The sequence below is a fragment of the Calypte anna genome, chromosome 18 (assembly GCF_003957555.1).
Source record: "Calypte anna isolate BGI_N300 chromosome 18, bCalAnn1_v1.p, whole genome shotgun sequence".
Classification (NCBI taxonomy): Eukaryota; Metazoa; Chordata; class Aves; order Apodiformes; family Trochilidae; genus Calypte; species Calypte anna.
This window is the reverse complement of record NC_044263.1, coordinates 5739639-5759618: the sequence shown is the minus strand read 5'-3', so window position 1 is coordinate 5759618 and position 19980 is coordinate 5739639. Positions and strand designations below refer to the sequence as shown.

The 19980-nt window shown below is 55.6% G+C and overlaps 5 protein-coding genes across 22 annotated transcripts in view; 3 read left to right on the top strand and 2 right to left on the bottom strand.

The window, feature by feature from the left end:
- Positions 1–1194: 1194 nt before the first annotated feature.
- On the bottom strand, positions 1195–5847 carry GALK1 (galactokinase 1). The gene is made up of 8 exons (XM_008494621.2): positions 5646–5847; positions 4685–4874; positions 4245–4364; positions 3996–4131; positions 3419–3600; positions 3075–3225; positions 2466–2628; positions 1195–1429 (listed from the first exon to the last, which is right to left on the bottom strand). Exons 1-8 carry the CDS (start codon positions 5799–5801, stop codon positions 1358–1360), a joined length of 1170 nt encoding a protein of 389 aa, XP_008492843.1. The 5' UTR covers positions 5802–5847; the 3' UTR covers positions 1195–1357.
- On the top strand, positions 5759–9009 carry LOC115599325. 6 transcript variants are annotated; one of them, XM_030462068.1, is made up of 7 exons: positions 5759–5923; positions 6444–6867; positions 6953–7025; positions 7182–7338; positions 7437–7482; positions 8339–8397; positions 8488–9003. In XM_030462068.1, exons 2-7 carry the CDS (start codon positions 6690–6692, stop codon positions 8677–8679), a joined length of 705 nt encoding a protein of 234 aa, XP_030317928.1. In that variant the 5' UTR covers positions 5759–5923; positions 6444–6689; the 3' UTR covers positions 8680–9003. The 6 variants fall into 6 exon arrangements, with proteins under 6 accessions (XP_030317928.1, XP_030317929.1, XP_030317930.1 ...); XM_030462069.1 differs by lacking the exon at positions 5759–5923 and adding an exon at positions 6284–6396 and having other exon boundaries at positions 6760–6867; positions 8488–8994; XM_030462070.1 differs by lacking the exon at positions 5759–5923 and having other exon boundaries at positions 6406–6867; positions 7437–7504; positions 8546–9009.
- A 91-nt stretch (positions 9010–9100) lies between these two features.
- Positions 9101–13606, top strand: LOC115599324. Of its 5 annotated transcripts, XM_030462065.1 has the most exons (8): positions 9101–9544; positions 9814–9946; positions 10049–10244; positions 10468–10513; positions 10614–10679; positions 11171–11230; positions 11379–11461; positions 11623–11851. In XM_030462065.1, the coding sequence occupies exons 4-8, from the start codon at positions 10499–10501 to the stop codon at positions 11774–11776; spliced, it is 378 nt and encodes a 125-aa protein (XP_030317925.1). In that variant the 5' UTR covers positions 9101–9544; positions 9814–9946; positions 10049–10244; positions 10468–10498; the 3' UTR covers positions 11777–11851. The 5 variants fall into 5 exon arrangements, with proteins under 5 accessions (XP_030317925.1, XP_030317922.1, XP_030317921.1 ...); XM_030462064.1 differs by lacking the exons at positions 9101–9544; positions 9814–9946; positions 10049–10244 and adding an exon at positions 12618–13606 and having other exon boundaries at positions 10259–10513; positions 11623–11717; XM_030462062.1 differs by lacking the exons at positions 11171–11230; positions 11379–11461; positions 11623–11851 and having other exon boundaries at positions 10614–10835.
- A 74-nt stretch (positions 13607–13680) lies between these two features.
- Positions 13681–15508, bottom strand: LOC103529085 (histone H3.3). Its single transcript, XM_030462074.1, has 4 exons — positions 15367–15508; positions 14733–14874; positions 14489–14642; positions 13681–14394 (listed from the first exon to the last, which is right to left on the bottom strand). Exons 2-4 carry the CDS (start codon positions 14858–14860, stop codon positions 14266–14268), a joined length of 411 nt encoding a protein of 136 aa, XP_030317934.1. The 5' UTR covers positions 14861–14874; positions 15367–15508; the 3' UTR covers positions 13681–14265.
- Positions 15509–17761: 2253 nt separating this feature from the next.
- Positions 17762–19980, top strand: part of UNK (unk zinc finger) — a 44148-nt gene continuing 41929 nt past the window's right edge. For 3 of the 9 annotated variants that reach the window (XM_030461799.1, XM_030461797.1, XM_030461792.1), the window contains exon 1: positions 18801–19022. In XM_030461799.1, the coding sequence (XP_030317659.1) occupies positions 18925–19022 (98 nt within the window). In that variant the 5' untranslated portion in view covers positions 18801–18924. Of the gene's footprint in view, positions 18212–18799; positions 19023–19980 lie in introns of those variants that run through there. The other 6 variants (XM_030461800.1, XM_030461796.1, XM_030461794.1 and 3 more) reach the window with 3 other exon arrangements.

Here is a 19980-nt window from a genome sequence, read left to right as displayed (position 1 = left end):
CAGTGCCAGCTGCTGGGCTGAGCTGAGACCTTGCTGGGCTCCAGTTCCCCAGCTCTGGGCACCATGCCTGGCGTCTGGCTGCCCTTTGCCAAGGAGAACAATGGGGCTGGAGGTCTTGCCGAGCAGCACGTTTCCCTGGCTACACGGGAGCAGGCGAGGAGCCTGCTGAAAGCTGGGATCCTGCCCCAAGCAGCAGCTGCTGCCTTTCAGTAGCAGAGCTTCCAACCAAAACAGCAGCTGCATGGTCTCCCTGGCAGCATCACCTGATTTGATCTGACACTGGACATTGGCTTTTTGGTTTTGGTTGGGGATTTTTGGTTTGGTTTTTCGTTTAGGTTTGTGGGTTTTTGTGGTTTGGTTTTTTGGTTTTGTTTTTGTGTGTGTGTGTTGATTATTCTAATTTTTTTGACTTGGAGGAAGATTTCCCACCACTGACAACACCAAGAGGTCTCTCCCCTCTCCAGGCTGCTCATTTGAGTGGGATGGGTTGAATGTGTTTACACCAAAGACACATGTGGGTGAGTAAAGTCCATGGGAGTCTCCAGGACTGCAGATGGAGCTAGGTCAGTCTTGAACTTGGGTCCACTGATACTTCACCCAGCCCTTTGCTTTCACTGTGCCTTCAAGCAGCACTCACTTGTCCTGAGCAGGTACCAGAGCCCCACTTCCAAGCATTTTACGCAAAGATTATGCTGTTATTAAAGAGGAAAGCACAGCTCTTTAGCTGCTGCTCCCCAGAACATCCCCACATCCAAGGCACTGCACCCCTAACCCATGCCTCACACTACCACAGGGTCACTTTTTCATTTTCATCTGATCATTTGGGTTAATGGTGCTTCAAGCTCTCCAAGGTGGACCCAGCAGCCTACTCTGAAGTAGGTCTTTGATCAGGTGCCACACTCAATAAATGTTTTCCCTACAATCTCTCTCTTCCTTTTTCTTCAGAAAAATAATAATTGGGGGGGAAAAAAAAATCATTCCACTCCACTACCTTCCATCTGCAGCAGCAGATGCTCACGTGTCAGAAGCAAATACCCAAGCAGGGGTTTCTGCCAAATGTCAGAGCTTGCTGCTTTTCCACCATCATCCCCTCCTGCTACTGCAGCATTCCTGGACCCTGGGTCCTCACTAATGGCTCATTACCCCAGTGCAAACTGGAGTTAAACCAGTCTCCTCCGAGGAAAGGTTTGCCCTGCACTTTCAGAGCTTGGCTCAGGTGGACGCAGAATGACTGTGTAAACGTTCTGCATTTATTAGGCAAATGATGCAGACAGACAAATTGGCTCCCTTGTGAAGTGAAGAAAGCAGCAGCCTCCCCCAGGGAGGCAATCCCTGCCCAGGTGAGCTGATGGCTCTTCTACAGGGGCAGCAGCTTTGCCCCTCCGGAGGGTTTGGTGAGGTAGAAGGTGGCTGTGCCGTTGTATTTCTCCTAGGAGACAAGAGGAGCAGTGATGTTGGTGCTTGGTGGCCACACCATGCCACAGCAAGGGGCCAGGCTGGAGCATGGTGGAGCCAGGTGGGGAGGAAGGCCTGGCTCGTCAGTCTAGCTGGTCCAACACCAGCCATGTGAGACATTTTTGTTGAGATATTTGTGCTGTCCTGGGATCCCTTGGTCCACCCACAGCACGGCCAGGGATACTAGCAACACATCTCCAAGATGATCCTTCAGCAGCCCCTTACTGGATCATCCTCCATGAGTTTTTCCAACAGGTTTTGACTCGGCTGGTGCCGCTGACCTCCACAGCCCCTGGCAGCAGCAGAGCACCCCCCACCAGCTCTACCTGGTGCTTCCTGAGCTCTGATTTTCTACAAACTCATCCAGTGGTCACTGGTCTTTGTTTTGGAGTATTTAAGGGTCAGTTCCACACTCACCCTATCTACTCCCTTTGCTGTTTTGTAACTCCTGGTCAGGTTCCCTCCCTCCCAGCTTATCAGACAGCAGACGCACAGCTCTTTCGGTCTCTCTCCTTGTTTCACAACACCTACCTCTGCCCCTTTTCTATCTCCCAACCCCTAAGGTCTCACTGTGATCTCATGTAACAGCAAAAAGAGGCTCTGCCTCATTCCCAGTCCCTGTTTTTGACATCCCCTTTTTGCTGGTGTTTTTAGCCATCAGTGCATGCTGAGCAGCTGTTTTAGAGCACACTGATGACAGCACTGATCTTTTCTGGGCCGTTACTGCTGATATTAAGCTGAGCATTGCCTAAGCTCAGCTTTGACTACCTTTCCCTAGATAGATTTTGCCTTGCTGAAGCTCAGAAGCATCTTTTCCCTCACTTTCTGAGTGTAGTGAGGTCCCTGGGCAATGCTCTGTGACCAGCACAGTGCTGAGCTGCCTGCAAGAGCTTCGCAGCATTGACAGACTTGGGACTATCTCTGAGGCACCTGATGGACTGCACCAACCACATCCCCAGTTCATGCCTAGAATTTTTAAGCTGATCTTCTGGCAATTTTCTGCAGCATACCTGGATGTGGTGCTGGGCTCTCTCTGCAGCCCCAGCCTCCAGCAGTGTCACTGTGCAGCCTCCAAAGCCTCCCCCAGTCATCCTGCTGCCATAAACCCCATCAACCTCCAGGGCTGCTGCCACCAGCTCATCCAACTCTGGGCAGCTCACTTCGTAGTTGTCCCTGGAGAGATGACACCCATGGTCAGCCCTGTCCTGCACTGGGGCCATAGCCCCTGCACCATGAAGGGTTGAAACACGTGTTGTGCTGCATCCATGGCCACAACAAACTGCAGAAATGCAGGATGCTGCAGATCCCAGTCCTGCTCTCTGCCTTTAAGTGCACATGTACATGGATAGGCAAGGCTGTGAGCACCAGGAGCCTGCTGGGTGCTGCTGTGAGCAGCCACATCTGTAATTTATGACTGTCTCCTCTCAGCATCCCCCAGAGAAGAAGCCTGTGGGGCTTTTTTAAAAACTACCTGGCAGGCTGACCTGTGAGAGACACTGAGCAGGACATGGTGCTGGCTGCCCCCAGTGACGCACCTACAGGTCAGGGAACCCCATGAGAACTTTTATGCTGGTGGCCCTGGCACAGCCTGCCCTGCCACAGGGGTGGTACATCCTCACCTGAGGGAGTTATGACTCTCCACCATCAGCCTCCCAAACGTTCTGTAGTCCTTGTCCCGCAGCGCCTGAGCTGCCTGGGCTGTCCGTGCTATCTCGCCAATGACATGCCTGGCCCGCCAGTACACCTCCTCACCAAGCTGGCTCCTGGCCACTGCAGAGACACACATATCCCTGCAGCAAAGCCCCTGAGGTCTGAGGGATGCTGCTGGGGTGAGCACGGCTGCATCCCACAACCATCCTGTGCCAGAGCTTCTCTAACTCGCAGCACACTCCCATCGCAGTGGAGGACCTGCATCAGGTGCTGCCCCACAATCTCAGCCCGTGCCATCTGGAACTGTCCCCACCTTCCAGCTCGGCCATGGTGGCATCTCTCAGGCTGGCCTTGCCCAGCACTGCTGCTGCCTCCTCACACTGCCGCCGGCGCGTGGGGTACTCGCTGCCCGTCAGTGTGTGCCGCACATTGGAGTTGGTGATGAGGATGGCCAAGCTGGTGTCGGTCAGTGGGACAAGGACAGTCTCCAGGGACCTGCAGCAAGAGCTCAGCACAGGCCGTGTGTCTGTTCCCCTGCCCTCTCCAGCCCTCAGCCACCTGGGAGAGGCCACGTGGCAGGGAGCTGCTGCCCCATGGAGGCAAAGTCCCAGTGGTTTATGATTTCGCTCAAGCATTTCACTCCCTCCCAATTATTAGTCCCATAACAGACCTTAATGGCATTGCAGGCAAGACAGCCCAGGCAAAAAGCAGGAAGGATGCAGGAGGGGGATCGAGACACAGGAATTAAACTGCAGGGACCCCCAGCCCTGCCCTGAGATTCTGAATGGTTGACCCTCTCCCAGCACTACTGCATTCATTTCATGGCTGTGGTACCAGCCTGTCCCCACCTGCCCAAGGAGAAGGCATGGCACAGTGAGCTGGGCTCTGACCTGCAGTCGATGAGCAGTGCGTGGCCTTCCTTGCCCATGACAGATATGAACTGGTCCATGATCCCACAGGGCATGCCAGCAAACACGTGCTCTGCTTTCTGGCATGCCAACGCCTTGGCTACCAAATCCCCATCATCTGTGCCAGAGCAGAGAGACACAGATTAGCAACTCCGGGATCTTTGCCCCTTGCCCTGGAAGCAAACATGAAGGTAAAGGGCTGCTTTTCCTGTGGAATGGGAAAAGCCTTACCAGGGCAGAGCTGCTGGAGGAAGGTGTAAGTAGCCACCTCCAGAGCAGCTGAGCTGGAGAGGCCCCCACCCAGGGGAATGTCACTGGCCACCACAGCACTGAAGCCTGGCACAGGACCACCTGCAGGAACAGAAGGGAGGAGGGGTGCTATGAGCTCCTGGAGGGCTGGAGGCAGCCCTGCCCCACAGCTCATGGGAAACAGATCCCAACAGAAAGGACTCCCTTCTATTCTGATATCCCATTTTAGGGTGACCCACAGCAGAATGTGACCCAGGCATCCCTCGTGCTCAAGCACAGGGGGCTTTGGAGCTGAGAGTCTCTCTAACTGGATCCTGGCTCCAGCAGCAGCGCTGGGGTTATGCAGGCGCTGGAAGAACCCCTGGAGCACACCAAAGGTGGAGCACTGAGCACCATCCCCAGGCAAGGAGGGGGGGCCTTACCCCGGTAGTGCTGGATGACACCTTTGATGTAATTGGCCCATCGAGGTGGCCCCGGGCTCAGAGGGCTGCCTTGGCAGGGAGCTGGGAACTGCACCCTGTGGGGCTCATCTGCCTCCACTGCGGTGGTGACGATGGAGATGGTCCCATCCTGCGTGGGGGATCCCACCAGCACTGTCCCCAGCTGCAGGGCCTGGGAGAGGCAAAGGTGGGCTCAGACTCTGCAGCATCTCTTGGAGGCATCCCCACTAGTGGCTGGGGACAGCTGTGTGGCTGTGTCACCCCACACCCAGCAGCACCCACCACGTGTTCCCCTTAACCCTGTCCTTACAGAGCTGCCAGCTCCCACTGCACACTCTGGCTGGTCACAGCATTGCACTTTCTGGCTATTTAATGCCACACAGGGTCAGTCTTAGCACAGAAATGTGACCAACCGTCCCAGCTCGGCTCCAGGGTGCTGGCTGCTGGGCTCTGGAGGAGTGAAAGCCCACGACAAGAACATGAGAGACTTCGGGAAGTTCTCTTGCCTGCAGAGGAATTCAGCTGACCTGCTCCCACGCTCCCCGGCCTCAAAATAATTAGCTGTGTGTTTGATTTAGGACCGAGCAGGGGCTTCCTAGGCGAGCTGCAGGAGGGCAGGAAGCTCCAGCTGCTTTGAACCATCGCTGCTACCAAAATAGTGTTCTCCAGAAAGGAAAGATTCTTTGTCGGGGTTGCAGAAAAGAGGCGCTCGGAGAGGGGGAATCGCGTCCCCTCTGCAGCGAGTTAGGAGCCGCTCTGCGGGGAGCTGCCCCGCTGCCGGGAGCGCTTGGGGATCCCAGGGAATCCTGTAGGGTTCTGGGGGAGGGATCCCAGGACAGGGAGGGGGGAGACGGCGGCCGGGCACTCCAGGAGGCTGAATGGGGGACCTGGAAGGGTAACAGCGCGAAATCGCGGCGCCGAGACGATGGAACACAACCCTTACCACGGGCAGCACGAAGCCACCGTTGTAGTCGGTGTGCTCGCCGATGAGGTTGACCCGGCCGGGAGCCCACACCGCCAGCACCGCCCTCCCCCCGAAAGCCGCTTCGTGCGCCCGGAGCGCTGCCGCCAGCAGCGGGAGAGACCCGGGCTCCGCCATGGTCGCTCCACTCCGCCCTGCACCGCCCTCGGACCCGCTCCGCCCCCGATTCCGGTCCCGGTGCCGCTCCGCTGGTGGCCGAACTGGAACTCGTTGGGCTGAAGGGCTCTGGGGGCTGGGAGGTAACTGGGGGGTAACTGAGGGACCCTTCCTAGCCCTGGCAGGCCCTCCCCTCGGGCCATGTTGCTGCCTCGGAAACGCTGTTGGTGTTTTTCCATAGGCAGGGCGAGAATAATGCACACCTGTACACAGCTGTGCACACCTGTACACACATGTACACAGCTATACCTGCGGGTGCCTGCAACAGTGCCGCTGCCTGAGAGTTTTTGACACGCGTATCTATACCCATGCCCCTACCCAGGAGCCTATTATATGGACAGGCAGATACGTATAAATACGGCAGAGGAGGGCAGGTGTTGGCCAGCAGGTTTCAACCCCCGCCCCCGGGGCCGGGCTGCTCCGCTTCGCTCCCGGGGCGGGGCCCGGGGCCCGGTCCCGGTTCCCGCCCCTCCACAGCTGCCACCTTGGAACCCACCCCCCGGGCGGCTGGACGAACTCATGGCCAGGAGGGAGCCGCTGCTGACCGCCCTTAAAGGTGAGCGTGTCCCTCCCCACAGGGCTAGTATCTACTTCCTCTGGTAGCTCCGGAGTCCGGCGCCTCGCTGCAACGGTTCGGATGGACGGACGGCGGGGGCTGGACGGGCCGGGGACTGCCGTAGCAGGACCAGCTCCTCCACCTCACAGGGAGTTTGCACCCGCGCTGCCTTCCCCCCACCCCCCCTTCTCCCACCCCCTTGGCTTTGGCTTTCAGGAAGTTGACCTGAGTTTCTGCCCGGGGTGGGTCACATCCTGCAGCACTACCCCGGAGCTGTGCACAGGGCTGCTCCCATGAGTGCCCCTCCCTCATTCCACTGCCAAGCTGGAGCACCCATGGGTGCTGATGTTCCCCTGACCACAGGTGGGGTGTTGCGACTGCGGGAGGGCAGAGGGCCCTGCACTGATACCTCGCCACACCTCACCTCCTTCTGCCAGGTTCTGGAGACGATTCTGCGAAAAGGGCTGCGACGTGAGTGACCTTTTGCGCCCGGGCAGGGGGATGGCAGTGTCCCTGTGCCCCCAGTGAGTGCCCTCACATTGCTTTCCTCCTGCAGAGCCAACCTGGGGGTTCAGGAGAAGGGATTACTGGCACTGGCTGGAGCAGCTCCCCGTGGGGGATGGCAGCAGGTGAGCAGCCCCCAAAGCTGAGGATAAAAATAAAAAAACTCGGCTGTGGTTGTGTCTGTCATGATGTACTCATCCCAAAGACCCCAGGAGTGGGGAGGATGCTCCCATATGCCACTGAAGTTTTATCTCCCAGCTGCTTGCACTCTTCCCAAACAGGCCCACCCCACTCTCCACGAGCATCCAGCAGGCGGGCAGCTGCCGGGAGGTGCTGACAGCCCAGGGCCGTGGGCGGCACTTTCTGCGCCTGGCTCTGCAGGAGAAGTTGCTGGAAGAAGCCGTGCGGCAGCTGGCGCGGACCCCCCGGCTCCTGGAGGTGTGCAGAACACCCAGCAGCACATGGGAAGAAGTCACTGCTGGTGGGCAAGGGGCAGTATAAGGGCGGCGTAACACTGGCGTTCCTCTGTGTTTCAGTTTTATGATCCAGTGAGCTCCATCCTCGGCAATGAAACCCTCCTGGGTAAGACTACAGTTTCTCTGAGGTGGGATGTAACCTGCCCCACCTAGGGTGGCTGTCACAGGTGTTATGGCACCCTGTGTCAGTGAGGTGGAAGTAAAATAGTCTGCTGATTTTTTTTATTTTTTTAAGCCAAACTTAGTGCTGCAATCTAGTGCAGTGGTGGGAAAAGGGGTGTAAATATTTAAACACAGTTTGAATCCATCTAAGGATGGTTTTAGTGGATGACTAGGATAGAAATGCAGACCCAGCAGTCTGGCTTTGAGGAGAGCCAATGGCAGCTGGGCCCTGGCCCCATCTGGGGGTCCCATGGGGGGCCAGTGCAGTAAATAGCTGTGGTGTCCTGACAGGCTTCAGTATTCCACCTGCAGCTGTGCTCTTTGGAGAGGAGGCACAGGCCAGGGTGAATGCCTGTAATCTTTTGATTATGATAAACAACCTGGTGTTAAGCCTGTACCTAGATAGTTTATAAATCACCTGTGGTGCTGGTGCATGAGCAGACTGCAGATCTCCATCAGGGTAATTGCAAGGCTTGGACAGCACATCCTGGGCAGCTTTGCATCTACGGGGAGAAATGGAGAGGGAGTTTCTTGTCAGCAGTGTTTGCTGTCAGCCTTGCTCTAAATTCAGGGGAACTGGGTGTTGAGCTGCAGGTTCTGGCAGCAGAAGTCAGGGATATGCCTCCAGCAGTAGCCTGGGTGCTACAGTGCTGGGATGCTCTCAGGACCTCACTCTCCAGGGCTCATTAGTTAAACCAAAAATGGCTTTATTAAGACCTCTGCTTATTTAAGTCCCCACTAGGCTGCAGCTGCTGGGAGCCTGGTGGTGATACTGCCTCTCCATCCCTGTCCCTCTGCAGAACCTTTCCTCTCACTGCTTCTGGTGGTGACAGAGATGGATTTCTCTCTAGACTTGCAGGTATGGTGACAAATGGATGGGGTGGTGGCCAGCACATGGCTGGCCCCTTCCTCATCAGGACCGATGGTGCTGACAGACTTTTGTTTGTAGAACTGCAGCTTCTTGGATGAAAGCTGGCTGCTGCCGGTAAGAGCTCCTCTCTCCCCAGAACTGACCTTCTGCCACCTGGCCCTCTCCAGAAAGTCAAATGAGGAAGATGAGAAAAGCATTGGAGGGGAGTGTTGCCATGCAGCAGGGAATGCACTGGCTCAGGCCCACCAGCACCAGCAGGGCTGCCTCTGACACCCAGGTTCTGACCTTGGGTGCCTGTGCTGCCACCAGGAGCAGATCCCAGCATTGCTGGGTGTAAAACCAAACTAGAATACTACCTGGGCCTAAATAAGTGACATAAATGAAGTTTTTCCATGCTCCCTTCCCTGATTTCTTGCCAAAAAATCCCCATTTCCCTGGGCTGACAGAGATTACTTGTCAGTGGGTTTCACTCTTGGTTTTGCTCAGTGAAATATTGCTACATTTATTGAGAACAGCAGGGGATGCTTCTATGTCTTTTAAAAATGATGAGCATCCCTCTGCTGCCTTTTTCACCCAAAAGAATTTAAAAGAAGTGTGGCTTTGGGGGCTGTTTAGGGTGCACACTAAGTCATGAAGGCTGGCATCCTGCTGGCTTTTGGGCATTTCTAACAGCAAGTGCAAACAGCCAAGCTGGCCATGTTCTGTGTCCCTGGCTAATGAGATGTGACAGTAAGTGCTGCTGCAAATGGCAGCTGCTCTGGGGAGGGGCTGCAGCGCTCCCCCGCTGCAGAAGGACATGTGGGGGTGAGGGTGAGGAGATCATGGGTGAGTGAAGGGTTCACCTGCTGTTTTGCCATCCCATGCATCTAGCAGGTTTGTCCCTTGAGGGTCTGGGCACAGCTGAAGCACAGAGACAAGCCGCTACCCAGTTTCCCAGGCTGTACTGGCCTCTCCCTGGGCTCCCAAAACTCTGGTTTGGCATCAGTGTCAGAAATAAGCCATCCTCCCCCCTGTCCTGGTCATGTTTCTTGGATGTCCTGTGGTCATTGTTAGGGCCACTGTCACTGGCCACTCTCTTCCAGGTGTGCATCACTTACGAGACGGTCCCATGCCGAGCACTGGGGATGGTGCTCAGGTAGGAGCTCTGGATCCTCCTCTCTGCTCTCCAATGGTATCTGGAGACCGTGGTAGTCAAACCTCTCCAAAAAGAGGAGAAAAATACCCTGCTGAGAGCACTGGGGCTATCTCAATTGCTTTTCTCCCCATTGGCTCAGGCCTGCTGGGCTCTGCTGTCCACGGGGTGGCTTTTCCCTGCTTGGTCCCCAGCCTGCCTGATGGTATGGAAGGGCTGAGGGAGCCAGGCTGGGTCCCCAGTGCTGAGCCGGGGCTCGGCTGTACTCCCAGGTATGTGGATGGCAGAGTCTTTGTCATCGAGGTGCTCCCCGAGAGCCAGGCAGAGGTGGATGAGGTGGTGCTGGCTGGTGACATCCTCAATGAGATCAATGGCTGTTCACTAAGAAATGCCTACAGTGGGCAGGTGGGTGGGCATGGAGGGCTGGAATGTCCCCCCAGCATCCCCTTTTCTTGTCATTCCCCCCCCACCCCATCCTCCTCTCCCCTTTCCCTGCCATCCCTCCAGGCTGGGGCTGTGCTGCAGAAGCTGAAGGGACAACCACTGAGCTTCCACCTGCTGCGGTGGCAGTGGCACAATGGGGAGGTCTATGAGCCACTGCTGCCCTACCTGAAGATCCTGAAGGAGAAGGAGCCCCATTTCCAGCTCCAGCACAACCCCCGGCACAGGGCTGAGGGGGAGCCCCGCAGGCTGCAGGGGGCAGGTAGGTACAGCAGTGTGGGGAGGCCCCAGTGTGGGATGGGGGTCTAAGGGATGGGGCAGCCCCATGCCCATGCTGTTCCTGCTCTCTGCTGAAGGCTGAGGGACCAAAGCTGCCCCTGTCGCCTGGGGGTGCTGGGGGGCTCTGAGTATCTTTTCCTGCTAACAGCAGCAGGAGGATGTGTGGAGGTCCTTGTTCTGATGCCCCCGAGTCCTTTTCTCCCCAGGCTGCTCTACAACCTGCGATACCTGGGACGGATGAGCATTGGGAAGGTGAGGTGATAGGGCAGAGATATGTCTCAGGGTAAATGGTTTGTTCCGGGTTTCTTTTCATGTACCCATGGCTTATTCCGTCCTTCCTACTCTGTTTCAGTATGGTGGAAAAGAGGTGCTTGACCAGGCCATCCCTGCTGTGCTGGAGAGGCACTTGACTGCACAGGTGAGCAACGGGGCTGGGGCCATCCCAGGAAGGGCTTGGTGCCCAAAGTGCAGGGGAATATGGTCTCTGCCCTGGGATATTTTTTATCCTGCTGGCCCTAGGTTTGCTTGGCCTAACACCCCCCAGCCCTGTGGGATATTTTTTTTCTGGTTAGAAGCATCTCTCCATGGCAGAAAAGAGCTTTGGGGAGGGAATAAAATTTAAAAATACAACCACTTGGAAAACTGGGGAGGGCTGAGGCTGGTTCTGGGGGTGCTTTAGGTCTCAGCTCACTATTACTTGAGTCTCTGGGGGGGTTGTGAAAAGATTCAAGTGTGAGAGCACTAAGTGGTGAAAAAAAGGGCAGCACAGAGAAAATCCCTTGAAAAAGCTGTTCTTGACTGGGCTTCCTCACCTCTGCTTCTGAATCGTCTCTCTGTAAGGGTCTTATTAAAAACAGAGTTCAGGCACTGTAATGATCAGGGCTTCTTTCCCCTCCATCTTCCATCCAGGAGGTTTTATTTGATGTGAAGGAAGCAGAAGTCCTGGTACAGGAGAAGACTTCTTCCAAGGTGAGTGAGTGACACCCAAAGCCCCAGGTAACTCCCGAAGCTGCTGATCTTGTGGCCTGGCTGGAGGGGACATGGGGCCAGCTTAAATCAGGATGCGGAGAGGGACAGGAATGACCACAGCCCCCAAAATCACCTCCTTCCTGCACAGCTCCTGTGCCTCTACCCGTACCCCACCATCTCCTGCGTGGGACGTTGTGTGGACAGCAGCAATTTATTTGCTTTCTGCGTGGCGTAAGTGCTGCCCGGGGAGGGAGATGCAGAAGGATGTGGGTCCTAGAAAATAACCAAGAGCCATCCAGCCCAGCGCTGGGGTCTGTGGCGTGGTTACAAACCTGGTCTGGGCTGTCAGAGCTGCTCTTTCTGCTGGCTCATATACATGTTTCCATTTTTAGCACTTCCCCAGAGAGCCCGGATGGGAGCACGTTTGACTGCCTGGTGTTTGCATCAAGTTCTGAGCAAGAATGCGAGGAAATCATCAGGAGAATGGGTAAGGGAAGGGTTTATGTCTTCAGGTATCACAGTGAGAGCATAGAACACCAGGAATAGTTGTTCTGGTCCCCCCCATGCCATGTAATTTCTTTCTATTGAGGCTACTACGATGAAAAGATACTTTAATACAGTTTTCTGGAGGTTTGGGGATTTGTCTTGCAAGGTTTGTTGGTTTGGGTTTTTCTTCCTTTATTTTTGTTGTTGTTGTTAACTGCTAGACAATGTTTTTATTATAAGACACAGCTTCTAGGCATAGCCAGATGGTTTATTGTTTCCACTAAGAGTTTGGAGGAAACATTGTTTTTGAGGGATGTTATTTTAAAATAGACTTTTCCTGCAGGAGCCCAGCCTGCTACTGGTCAGTCCCAAATACCAAATACTTCTGGAATACCATCACTTGTAATTCTAAAGTAGTAATTTTATTTTTAACCTATCTAGATGCAGGCTTGTATGGTGCTTCCCAAATTACGTGACTACTGGCTCACTAAGGACCCTCAGGACAGACCTCCTGGGTGATCCACCAGCAAGCATCCTAGGGTCAGCTAAAGCTTCCGGTGACACTTAATTTTGGTCCTGGCCTTTACAGCTATTAATTTTACAATGTAGATGCAACAAAATCCTTTTCCTAATAGGTTTAGCAGTGAGGAAAATGTTTTTGTAAAAAAAAAAAATCAACCATAAAAATCCCAAAACACACAAAAACCACCAAACAAAAAAAACCCAAACCAAGCAAACAAAAAACAAGTAGTCTTGGTTAATTTTAGATCATGTTTTTAGCCGCTCTGTGGCAGGTATCAGGGTGTTAACCAGAGCCTGTGTCTGGTCCAACCACAGTTGGAACGGGGCAGGGAAGGGCGTGGAGTGGTGTCAGTGTCTGGTACGGAGCCTGTTCCTCCAGCTGCAGGGTTTCAGCACACCGAGTGGTTTGTCTGATAAGCAGAGCCCTGGCTCCAGCCCCGAGCGCCGCAGGCCCCGGCTCCCTGGAGCCGGAGTGGGGGTGGTTCTTGGGCGGTCGGTGTGGAAGGAAGCGCGGTCAAGGCGTCCGCTCTGCAGACAATGGCGCAGACACCCGAGACTGACCAACCGCCTGCTTGCTGGAACGAACCACGGCTCCTCTTCCTCCCCTGAACACTTCTGTCACAGCCTTTGATTTCATTGAAATAAATCCAGGTGAGCGAGCTAAACTACTTCCCTGTGCTACATCTTTGTGCCAGCTCCAGCCTCCCTAGTGCAGCCTGTTATTCAGGAGCGAGGCAATTTAGAGGCTAATTACCTCTGTTTCAGCCTCAGTCTGAGCAGCTTTCCTCACCCACAGCCTAACTGGGTACAGCTGTTCCCAGTCTCTGCTGAGGAAACCAAACCCTGTCTAAAGCTCTTCTGGTTTGCATATAATCCCGGCATCAAAAAACTCAGAAAAGGAAATAAGCATCTTGCAGAGCTCCCACCCCAGCCTGCCTGGCAGCCTTTATGCTCTCAGCTGTGAAAATTGCTCCAACACTTACACCCCATCCTGCTGCTGGGATGAACTGGGACTTCCTCACCCAGCCAGCAGCAACACCCAGCTGCTGCTTTTGCTTTGGACAGAGCAGTCACACCACCAAAATAAACCTCCCCTTCCTCCTCATGAAAGAAGAGCCGAGCTAGAGCTGTGCCTGAAGAGCTGACCCTGTGAGCAGCTGAGCTTTAGAAAAACGCCAGGAGCCCCCAGAGGAGGCAGAAGGTGCTGCTGAGCCTGGGACTGTCAGTCGAGCTGTTCCTCCTCAGCCCTGCTCTCCCTGGCCACTGATGACTCAAGCTTCAGAAAGTCTCCAAAAAGCCCAGCTTCTCCATTCTGTTGACAAGACAATCAGAATTTAAGTTGCCACAGCAGTCCAGCCTTACCAGCATTTACTGCTGCCCTACTAGAGCCAGGAGGAAGTTTCTTCCAGCCCATACAAACCAAATGACAAAGACTCCTTACATGTGAATGTAAAACATTTAATTTAAAAATGTTGACACTACAATATATAAAATAGCTATTATAAATGCACATAGTGTATTCTATAGCTGCCAGGTTTACTTTTTTTTTTTTTTTTTTTAGGAAACTGTAAGTTACACTGTGGTTAAGACTTGTAGTTTCACCCTCTGAAAAGTCCACATTTGATCACAGTGATGTATGGTCAGACTAACAGCCCCAATTGTTAAACACTTGGATCAAGTCATAACCAGTTTTATTGCAAAAGGACCCTGTACACATTTATATCAATTCTAGTACCTTACAAGTTTAGCTACCCAACAAGTCATTAACATACAGAAACATGCATGAGAAGCAAGAAAGATCACCCATCCCCTTCTGCATATTAGCAACTTGTCACTCCTGAGCAACAAGGCTCACATCACTGAGGTTTATGTGAACAGTCACTTTTAGCATTCATCCTGAGTGAAAGATGGAATGACTTAAGTACAAATGCAACATATTATAAACAATTTCTTACAAAAAAAGTCACAAATTAAAACCAAAGTATTTTACAGAATTTACTACAAAACACCATAAAAACAGCCTTCACTTAAGCTCTCTCCCCCCGTATCCTGCGAGCCAACTGGATATCTTTGGGCATGATGGTGACTCTCTTGGCATGGATGGCGCACAGGTTTGTATCTTCAAACAGACCCACCAAATACGCTTCGCTGGCTTCCTGTTTCAAGAGGACAAGAAGAAATGTTGTTAGAAACCCTCAGCGACGCACTCAGCTCCGCGAGCGCCGAGGCCCAGCCGGCCGCTAGCAGTACCTGCAGCGCACCGATGGCTGCACTCTGGAACCTCAAGTCTGTTTTGAAATCTTGGGCGATTTCCCTGACCAGCCGCTGAAAGGGCAGCTTGCGGATCAGAAGCTCGGTGGACTTTTGGTAGCGACGGATCTCACGGAGGGCGACCGTGCCCGGCCTGGGTGGAGGAGGAACGGAGCGGGTAAGCCAGGGCAGGGTGAGGCGGGGCAGGCGCTGCGGCAGCGCCGGGCCGTGCTGGCGGCCTTACCTGTAGCGATGAGGCTTCTTGACGCCACCAGTAGAGGGAGCGCTTTTCCGGGCCGCCTTGGTGGCCAGCTGCTTGCGCGGAGCCTTCCCCCCGGTGGACTTACGGGCGGTCTGCTTTGTACGGGCCATTTTTCTTCACTTACCTACGGGGACAGGCAAGCGTGACAAGAGGCCCAGCTCTCCACAAGCCCGGGGCAACAGCCCGGTACGTGTCCAGCTCCCCCCGCCCCGCTCCAACGTCCAATCCCTTGACGCCCCAGAAACGGCAGATGTCAGCGCACGCCCCCCCTTCTCCCCCTCCGCTGAGGCGGGCAGGCGGCCAGCGGCCTCCCCCGGGAAATGAAGGAGGAGTCACGGTTCCCCCCTCCACCCCCACTTCGCGTCGTGGCCCGGCCGCGCCGCTCCCCTCCCCTCCCCGGGGGAAGCAAACTGAGTCACGCCGCCTCCTGCTTCCTCCCAGGCCGCCCCGATGGAGGGGGAGGGGGAGGTAAGACGGGAACCGGCCATGGCTCAAAGCACGTAGGCAAGGCCCGGTCTGTCCGCCGGTCTCCAGCAGGAACCGGCGTCTCCAAGGGCCGCGCAGCGCAGCACAGCGCAGCACAGCCCGCCCGCCACGCAACGCGCCCGCCACTTACCGCTGGAAGAAGAAAGAAGAACCGGATGCCGGTAGCGCTGTACGCCGAAGTCTGCGCTGAGTCTGCGCTCCTCCTGCCAACAACCGCACGGCAACCAACTACCCCCACACTGCGCCCTCCCCGCCGCGGGGACCTGCGTTTTATAGAGGGGGCGGCGCACGGCGCGGTGACCTCACAATACCTGGGAGCAGCGCGCCCTACTATTGGCCGGGACCTCCGCCGGCGCCGTGGCGTCACGACACACAAAGGCCGTGCTCCGCTTCCTCGGCTCGGATTGGGCGCGTATCCGGTCGCTGATTGGTTGTTAAAGTAGACGTCTGATTGGGCATTGCGAGCCCGGAAGGAGCCAATCGGTGAAGGGCGGGAGCTCTGCGCGCTGATTGGACGAAACGGGGCAGGGTTTGGATCCTACCCTTTGTTGCAAAGCTCCACAATGGGAGTCAATAGGAACGGGCCGGAGGGGCCGGGCGGGGGGTGCCGAGGGGAGCCCACCGGCCTCCGCCTCAAAGCGCCTTTCCTGGCCTGTGGAGTGCGGGAGACCCGGGGGGCACTGCGAGCGGCGAGGGCAGGGCCAGGCCGCGGGGCCACCCGAGGGGGCACCGGGTCTCGCCCTCCCCCGAGAGCCGCAGGGGGGGGGGGGGAGCCGGGCCGGGGGCCCAAACCCCCGGTGTGGGGGGAGTGTCTGGGGGACGAGACCTCTCGCACGGGTAAAGGCTCCAGCAGCGCCTGCGGCATTTCTTGGCTGGTTTTATCGTCCCGGGAATGCTATACCGGGAGGTGGATGGGGCTGTGGGTCTCCGCAGCCGGGGGGCGCTGACCCTCGGCCGTGGGAGCCAGCGCTGGGGGCAGGCAGTGGTTGAGGCTGTGCCCCTTCATCCCCCAAGCCTCACTGACTGTGGGTTGCCATCCATCTCCCAACGCTAAAGCAAGCGGCAAAGTTTCACTACAAGTAGGAAGCCAGTATCCATGTTCCTTGTTGATAGCATCTAGGAAGATAAATAATAACAAAAAGACTTTTTTTGGGGGGGATGTTGCTGCCTTAAGAGTTACACCTTGTGGCATACGACTGTTTCATTGGATTTGAAGAGACAGCTGAGAGGGCAGGCAGGTCCCTGCTGCCATGGGAACGGCACCTGGGTCGGGAAGAACAGGTTCCAAATGCCCAGCAGTTCTAAGGCGTAGCATACATAGGGATGACAAACAGCTGCCTGCTTAACCACCGCTCTGAAAGGTATCCATGGTCTCTGCAAACCTGAGCACAGCTGTCATCAAGCAGACTTTGCATGAGCTTTTGCATCCTCCCCAAAACACGAGTCCGGTGTTGGGCAAGGTGAGGATTGCCGCAGCACAGGAGCTCAGCACGTAGGGAAGTCGAGCACCAACATGGTGTGGCCTGGCCAGGGCAGCCAGAGGGATGTTGTCTCCTGTGCATCATCTCTGCCTTTGGTCCTTGTTTTCAGGTTAACTTCCTTTCTTGTAAAGGAAAATGTTAATTATTTAACAGAGGCAAAAAGCTGCGTGTGTATAGAGTGACTTGGGAGGTGCAGGTCAAGGCTCATTTGCATTGTATGTGTTTTGGAAGAATAGGATTAAAGAATTCCTTTTTCATCTGAGTTGTTCACTCCTAGGAAGATGAAATCTAGAAACCTGTTCTGATGGTGACAGCATACCCTTCAAATTTATTATTTCTAAGAGCACGCTGTGCTGTCACTAGTGCCAGGAGACCAGCGCATCATGTTTGTCACCAGGTGTTGAGAGCCTCTGTTGCTATTTCCTTTCCTGTGGTTTTGTGGCTGCTGACACTTCTAATTTTAGAGATACTGTTGATTTTTGTTGTTGTTGTTTTTAAGACTGGAGAAAAGCCGTGCATCCTTTTGGATGGAACAGGCTGAGGAAAAGGCACACATGCCAGAGCTGGAGAGAGATTATGAGCAGAATTAAACAGGACCTGTGCAAAGATGGAATCTAGTGTGCCTTGGACACACATACCTGATGTGTCTGAAACATTTCCCTGTTGCCTGGCAGAGCCTGCAGTGAGTTATCCTGACTGTGAAACAAAAGAGACCTGGAAGAGAAAAGTCTGTCAGCATTGTTGATTACACATCAGGATTCGAGCCCGTGGTTTCTTGATCCCTCGGCACAAAGCACACGATGACAGATAACTGAAGGGCTTTTTTCAATGCTGACCAAGATTTTATGTTGAGTATACGTGTGTATGGGTAGGTATTAACTGCAATAGCTCCACATGCATGGAATTATGAAAAGTCATCCCACTTGACTAAGAGCTGCATAATTACAGTACTCCAGCCTCCCACAGAGGATTGTTAGGTCAATAGGAAGGTATTGATATCCTATGACTTATTCCTGCCAATGCAGGGGAATAAGCTATTAAATCACCCCAGGAAAAGCCAGACCACAGTGGGTGCTGAAATCAGGGTAAAGGAGGATTTTATTTCCCTCCCCAAATCAGCTGCTCGGGCAGCATGCAGACCAGGCCCAGAAGTTTATTATTAACATCATTCACCCCATGTGTTCTGGCAGAGTTAAAAAAAGGTGTTTGCCTTATAAATCCTCAGTGCCCTTTACCACACGGGGCTGGAAGATGCCAGCAAGGGAAGCGGTTCTGTGTAGAGCCCAAGAGATCAAAGTCCTATTAAAAGAAACTCAGATCATTTCCTCCCCTGGGAGAGAAGTTAATTTACGGAGGAAGCTCTTTGCATGGGAATCCAGCTGTTTCCTTGGACATGGCTTCTTCTGGGGGGGAATTTCTCCAGGGGGAGGACAGGGAGCCCCTGCGATCCTGATGACCCAGCATCCAGAGGCCACTGATGTCACCTACACAGAGGTAGGTTCTCCATGTGGCTTGCTGGGCCTTCCTCCTCCTCCTCCTCTTCGCGACTGAAGTGCTATTCCCGGGCACTTCCTGGACAGCGTTGTCCCGTGGGTGGAGAAGGCCACAGAGAGAAGAGAGATGCCAACACTAAAATAACCCTTTGGCCGGGACGCCGAGCTCCCGACTCCACATTCACTCCCTGAGGCGGAGAAAAGGAGGTGGCGGGGGGGGGGCAGTGAGGGGAGGAAGGAAGTGAGGCTGCCTGCCACAAATAACTCCTCATCCTCTCACAGGCCTCCGGGCCAAACCTCCCCGGCCTGCCTGGAGGAGCAGGGCCGCCCGGGCTGCGCCGTTCCCGGGGCTCGGTTCCTGGCAGGGGGCTCCATCCCGCCCGGCCTGCGGAGGGCGCCGCGGCGCTCTGCCCGCTCCTCCCTAGGACTACAACTCCCGTCATGCCCCGCGCGGCAGGAAGCGCGGGCCGCGCCGCCGCGGGGCGCCTCTGGGAGTTGTAGTCCCGCCGTCCGGAAGCCGCCGCCCGCCTCGTCCCGGATTTGGCGGCGCTCGTTCTCTCGTCGGGACTACAAGTCCCACTCGGCCCCGCGTAACCGGGGCGGCAATGGCGGCGGCGGCGCCTGCGCGCGGCGCCCTCCGTGCGGACCGCGCAGAGTGAATAATAAAGGTCTCCTCGGCGGTAGCGGCGGCGGCGGTAGCGGAAGGCGAGAGGCATGTCCAAGGGCCCGGTGGCGAGCGGCTCTGCCGCGGCCGGGCCGGCGAACGCCGCCAGCGCGTTGCAGGCGCAGCCCGAGAAGCCGCAGCACTACACGTACGTAGCCCGGACTCTTCCCCGCCGCCGCCGCTGCCGCCGCTGCCGCCGCCGCTCGCCCGCGCGCCAAGACGCGCCTGACGTCAGCGTGCGGCACGCGCGCACGGAGAGACCCGCCGCCCGCTCGCGCCGCACCGGCGCGAACCGGCGCGAACCGGCGGGTCCCGTCTGGGCGGGGGGAGGGAGGGAAAGAGGGAAGGGGGAAGGGGGGGGGAAAGGGAATCGAGGCGCGGAAGGAGGAGGGAGGTGGGGGGGGGGGGGAAGGCGGGGGATGAGCGACCGTGATGCACCGGGAAACAACCGGCGGCTTCGGCCTTCCTTCCCGTAGCTCCCCCCGGGGTGTGTGAGGGGGAGGCCCGGCCCCTGTGGCGGGGAGGCCGCCATGGCAGCTCGGAGAGGTGTCCCCTTCCCCTCAGCCCTGGGCTGGGGGAGGTGGGCTCGGGTGGTGTCAGTCCGGGCTGCCACAGTCTGAGGAGTCTCTGCTCACGCCGCCGCCTGCCACAGGTGCTTCCGAACGGGCTCCCCAGGCACCTGTGGAAGGCGTCGTGGTGAGCAGATGGGTTGCATGGTGGTCCCCAATCCTTCTGGTCTGTGAGGGGTGGATGGAGCTGAGGTTCCCTCCTTAGGACAGGTGTCTTGAGGAGTTGACAAGCAATGGGGACATCTCGCCCAAGTGTGTGTGAGAAATACCAGAAACATTATCATGAGAAAGTGTGTCCTCTCCCCACCTTTTCTTCAACCACTCAGGTGTGGTTCTGTTCTGAAGGTAGTTCGTGCTGTGTATCACCTCAGTAGAGGTTTGGTGCTGGAATGTGTCTTCCCAAAGGAAAAAAACAGTGGTTTGCAGTGTTGTCCCAAGGATGTGTGAGCTCCTGGAGCTTGTTCTGTGTGGACTCTTGGGTTGGAAGTTGGGGTGATGGTATTCATGTTTTCTTCATGCAGGAGGAATAACAGTGTG

Bases quoted from the DNA above. Each gene is read 5' to 3' on its own strand.
- GALK1 (XM_008494621.2), bottom strand. From the start codon at position 5,801: ATGGCGGAGCCCGGGTCTCTCCCGCTGCTGGCGGCAGCGCTCCGGGCG. The intron at 3,601-3,995 runs GTCAGAGCCCAG...CTCTTGCTGCAG, and splicing joins GCACTGCTCATCGACTGCAG to GTCCCTGGAGACTGTCCTTG. The intron at 2,629-3,074 runs GTGAGGATGTAC...TCATCTCTCCAG, and splicing joins GAGAGTCATAACTCCCTCAG to GGACAACTACGAAGTGAGCT.
- LOC103529085 (XM_030462074.1), bottom strand. From the start codon at position 14,860: ATGGCCCGTACAAAGCAGACCGCCCGTAAGTCCACCGGGGGGAAGGCT. The intron at 14,643-14,732 runs GTAAGGCCGCCA...TCCTCCACCCAG, and splicing joins AAGAAGCCTCATCGCTACAG to GCCGGGCACGGTCGCCCTCC. The intron at 14,395-14,488 runs GTACTGCTAGCG...CTCTTGAAACAG, and splicing joins CAGCCATCGGTGCGCTGCAG to GAAGCCAGCGAAGCGTATTT.
- LOC115599325 (XM_030462068.1), top strand. From the start codon at position 6,690: ATGAGTGCCCCTCCCTCATTCCACTGCCAAGCTGGAGCACCCATGGGT. The intron at 7,026-7,181 runs GTGAGCAGCCCC...CTTCCCAAACAG, and splicing joins CCCGTGGGGGATGGCAGCAG to GCCCACCCCACTCTCCACGA. The intron at 7,483-8,338 runs GTAAGACTACAG...GTCCCTCTGCAG, and splicing joins CGGCAATGAAACCCTCCTGG to AACCTTTCCTCTCACTGCTT.
- LOC115599324 (XM_030462061.1), top strand. From the start codon at position 9,431: ATGTTTCTTGGATGTCCTGTGGTCATTGTTAGGGCCACTGTCACTGGC. The intron at 9,947-10,048 runs GTGGGTGGGCAT...CCATCCCTCCAG, and splicing joins GAAATGCCTACAGTGGGCAG to GCTGGGGCTGTGCTGCAGAA. The intron at 10,245-10,467 runs GTAGGTACAGCA...TTTTCTCCCCAG, and splicing joins CCGCAGGCTGCAGGGGGCAG to GCTGCTCTACAACCTGCGAT.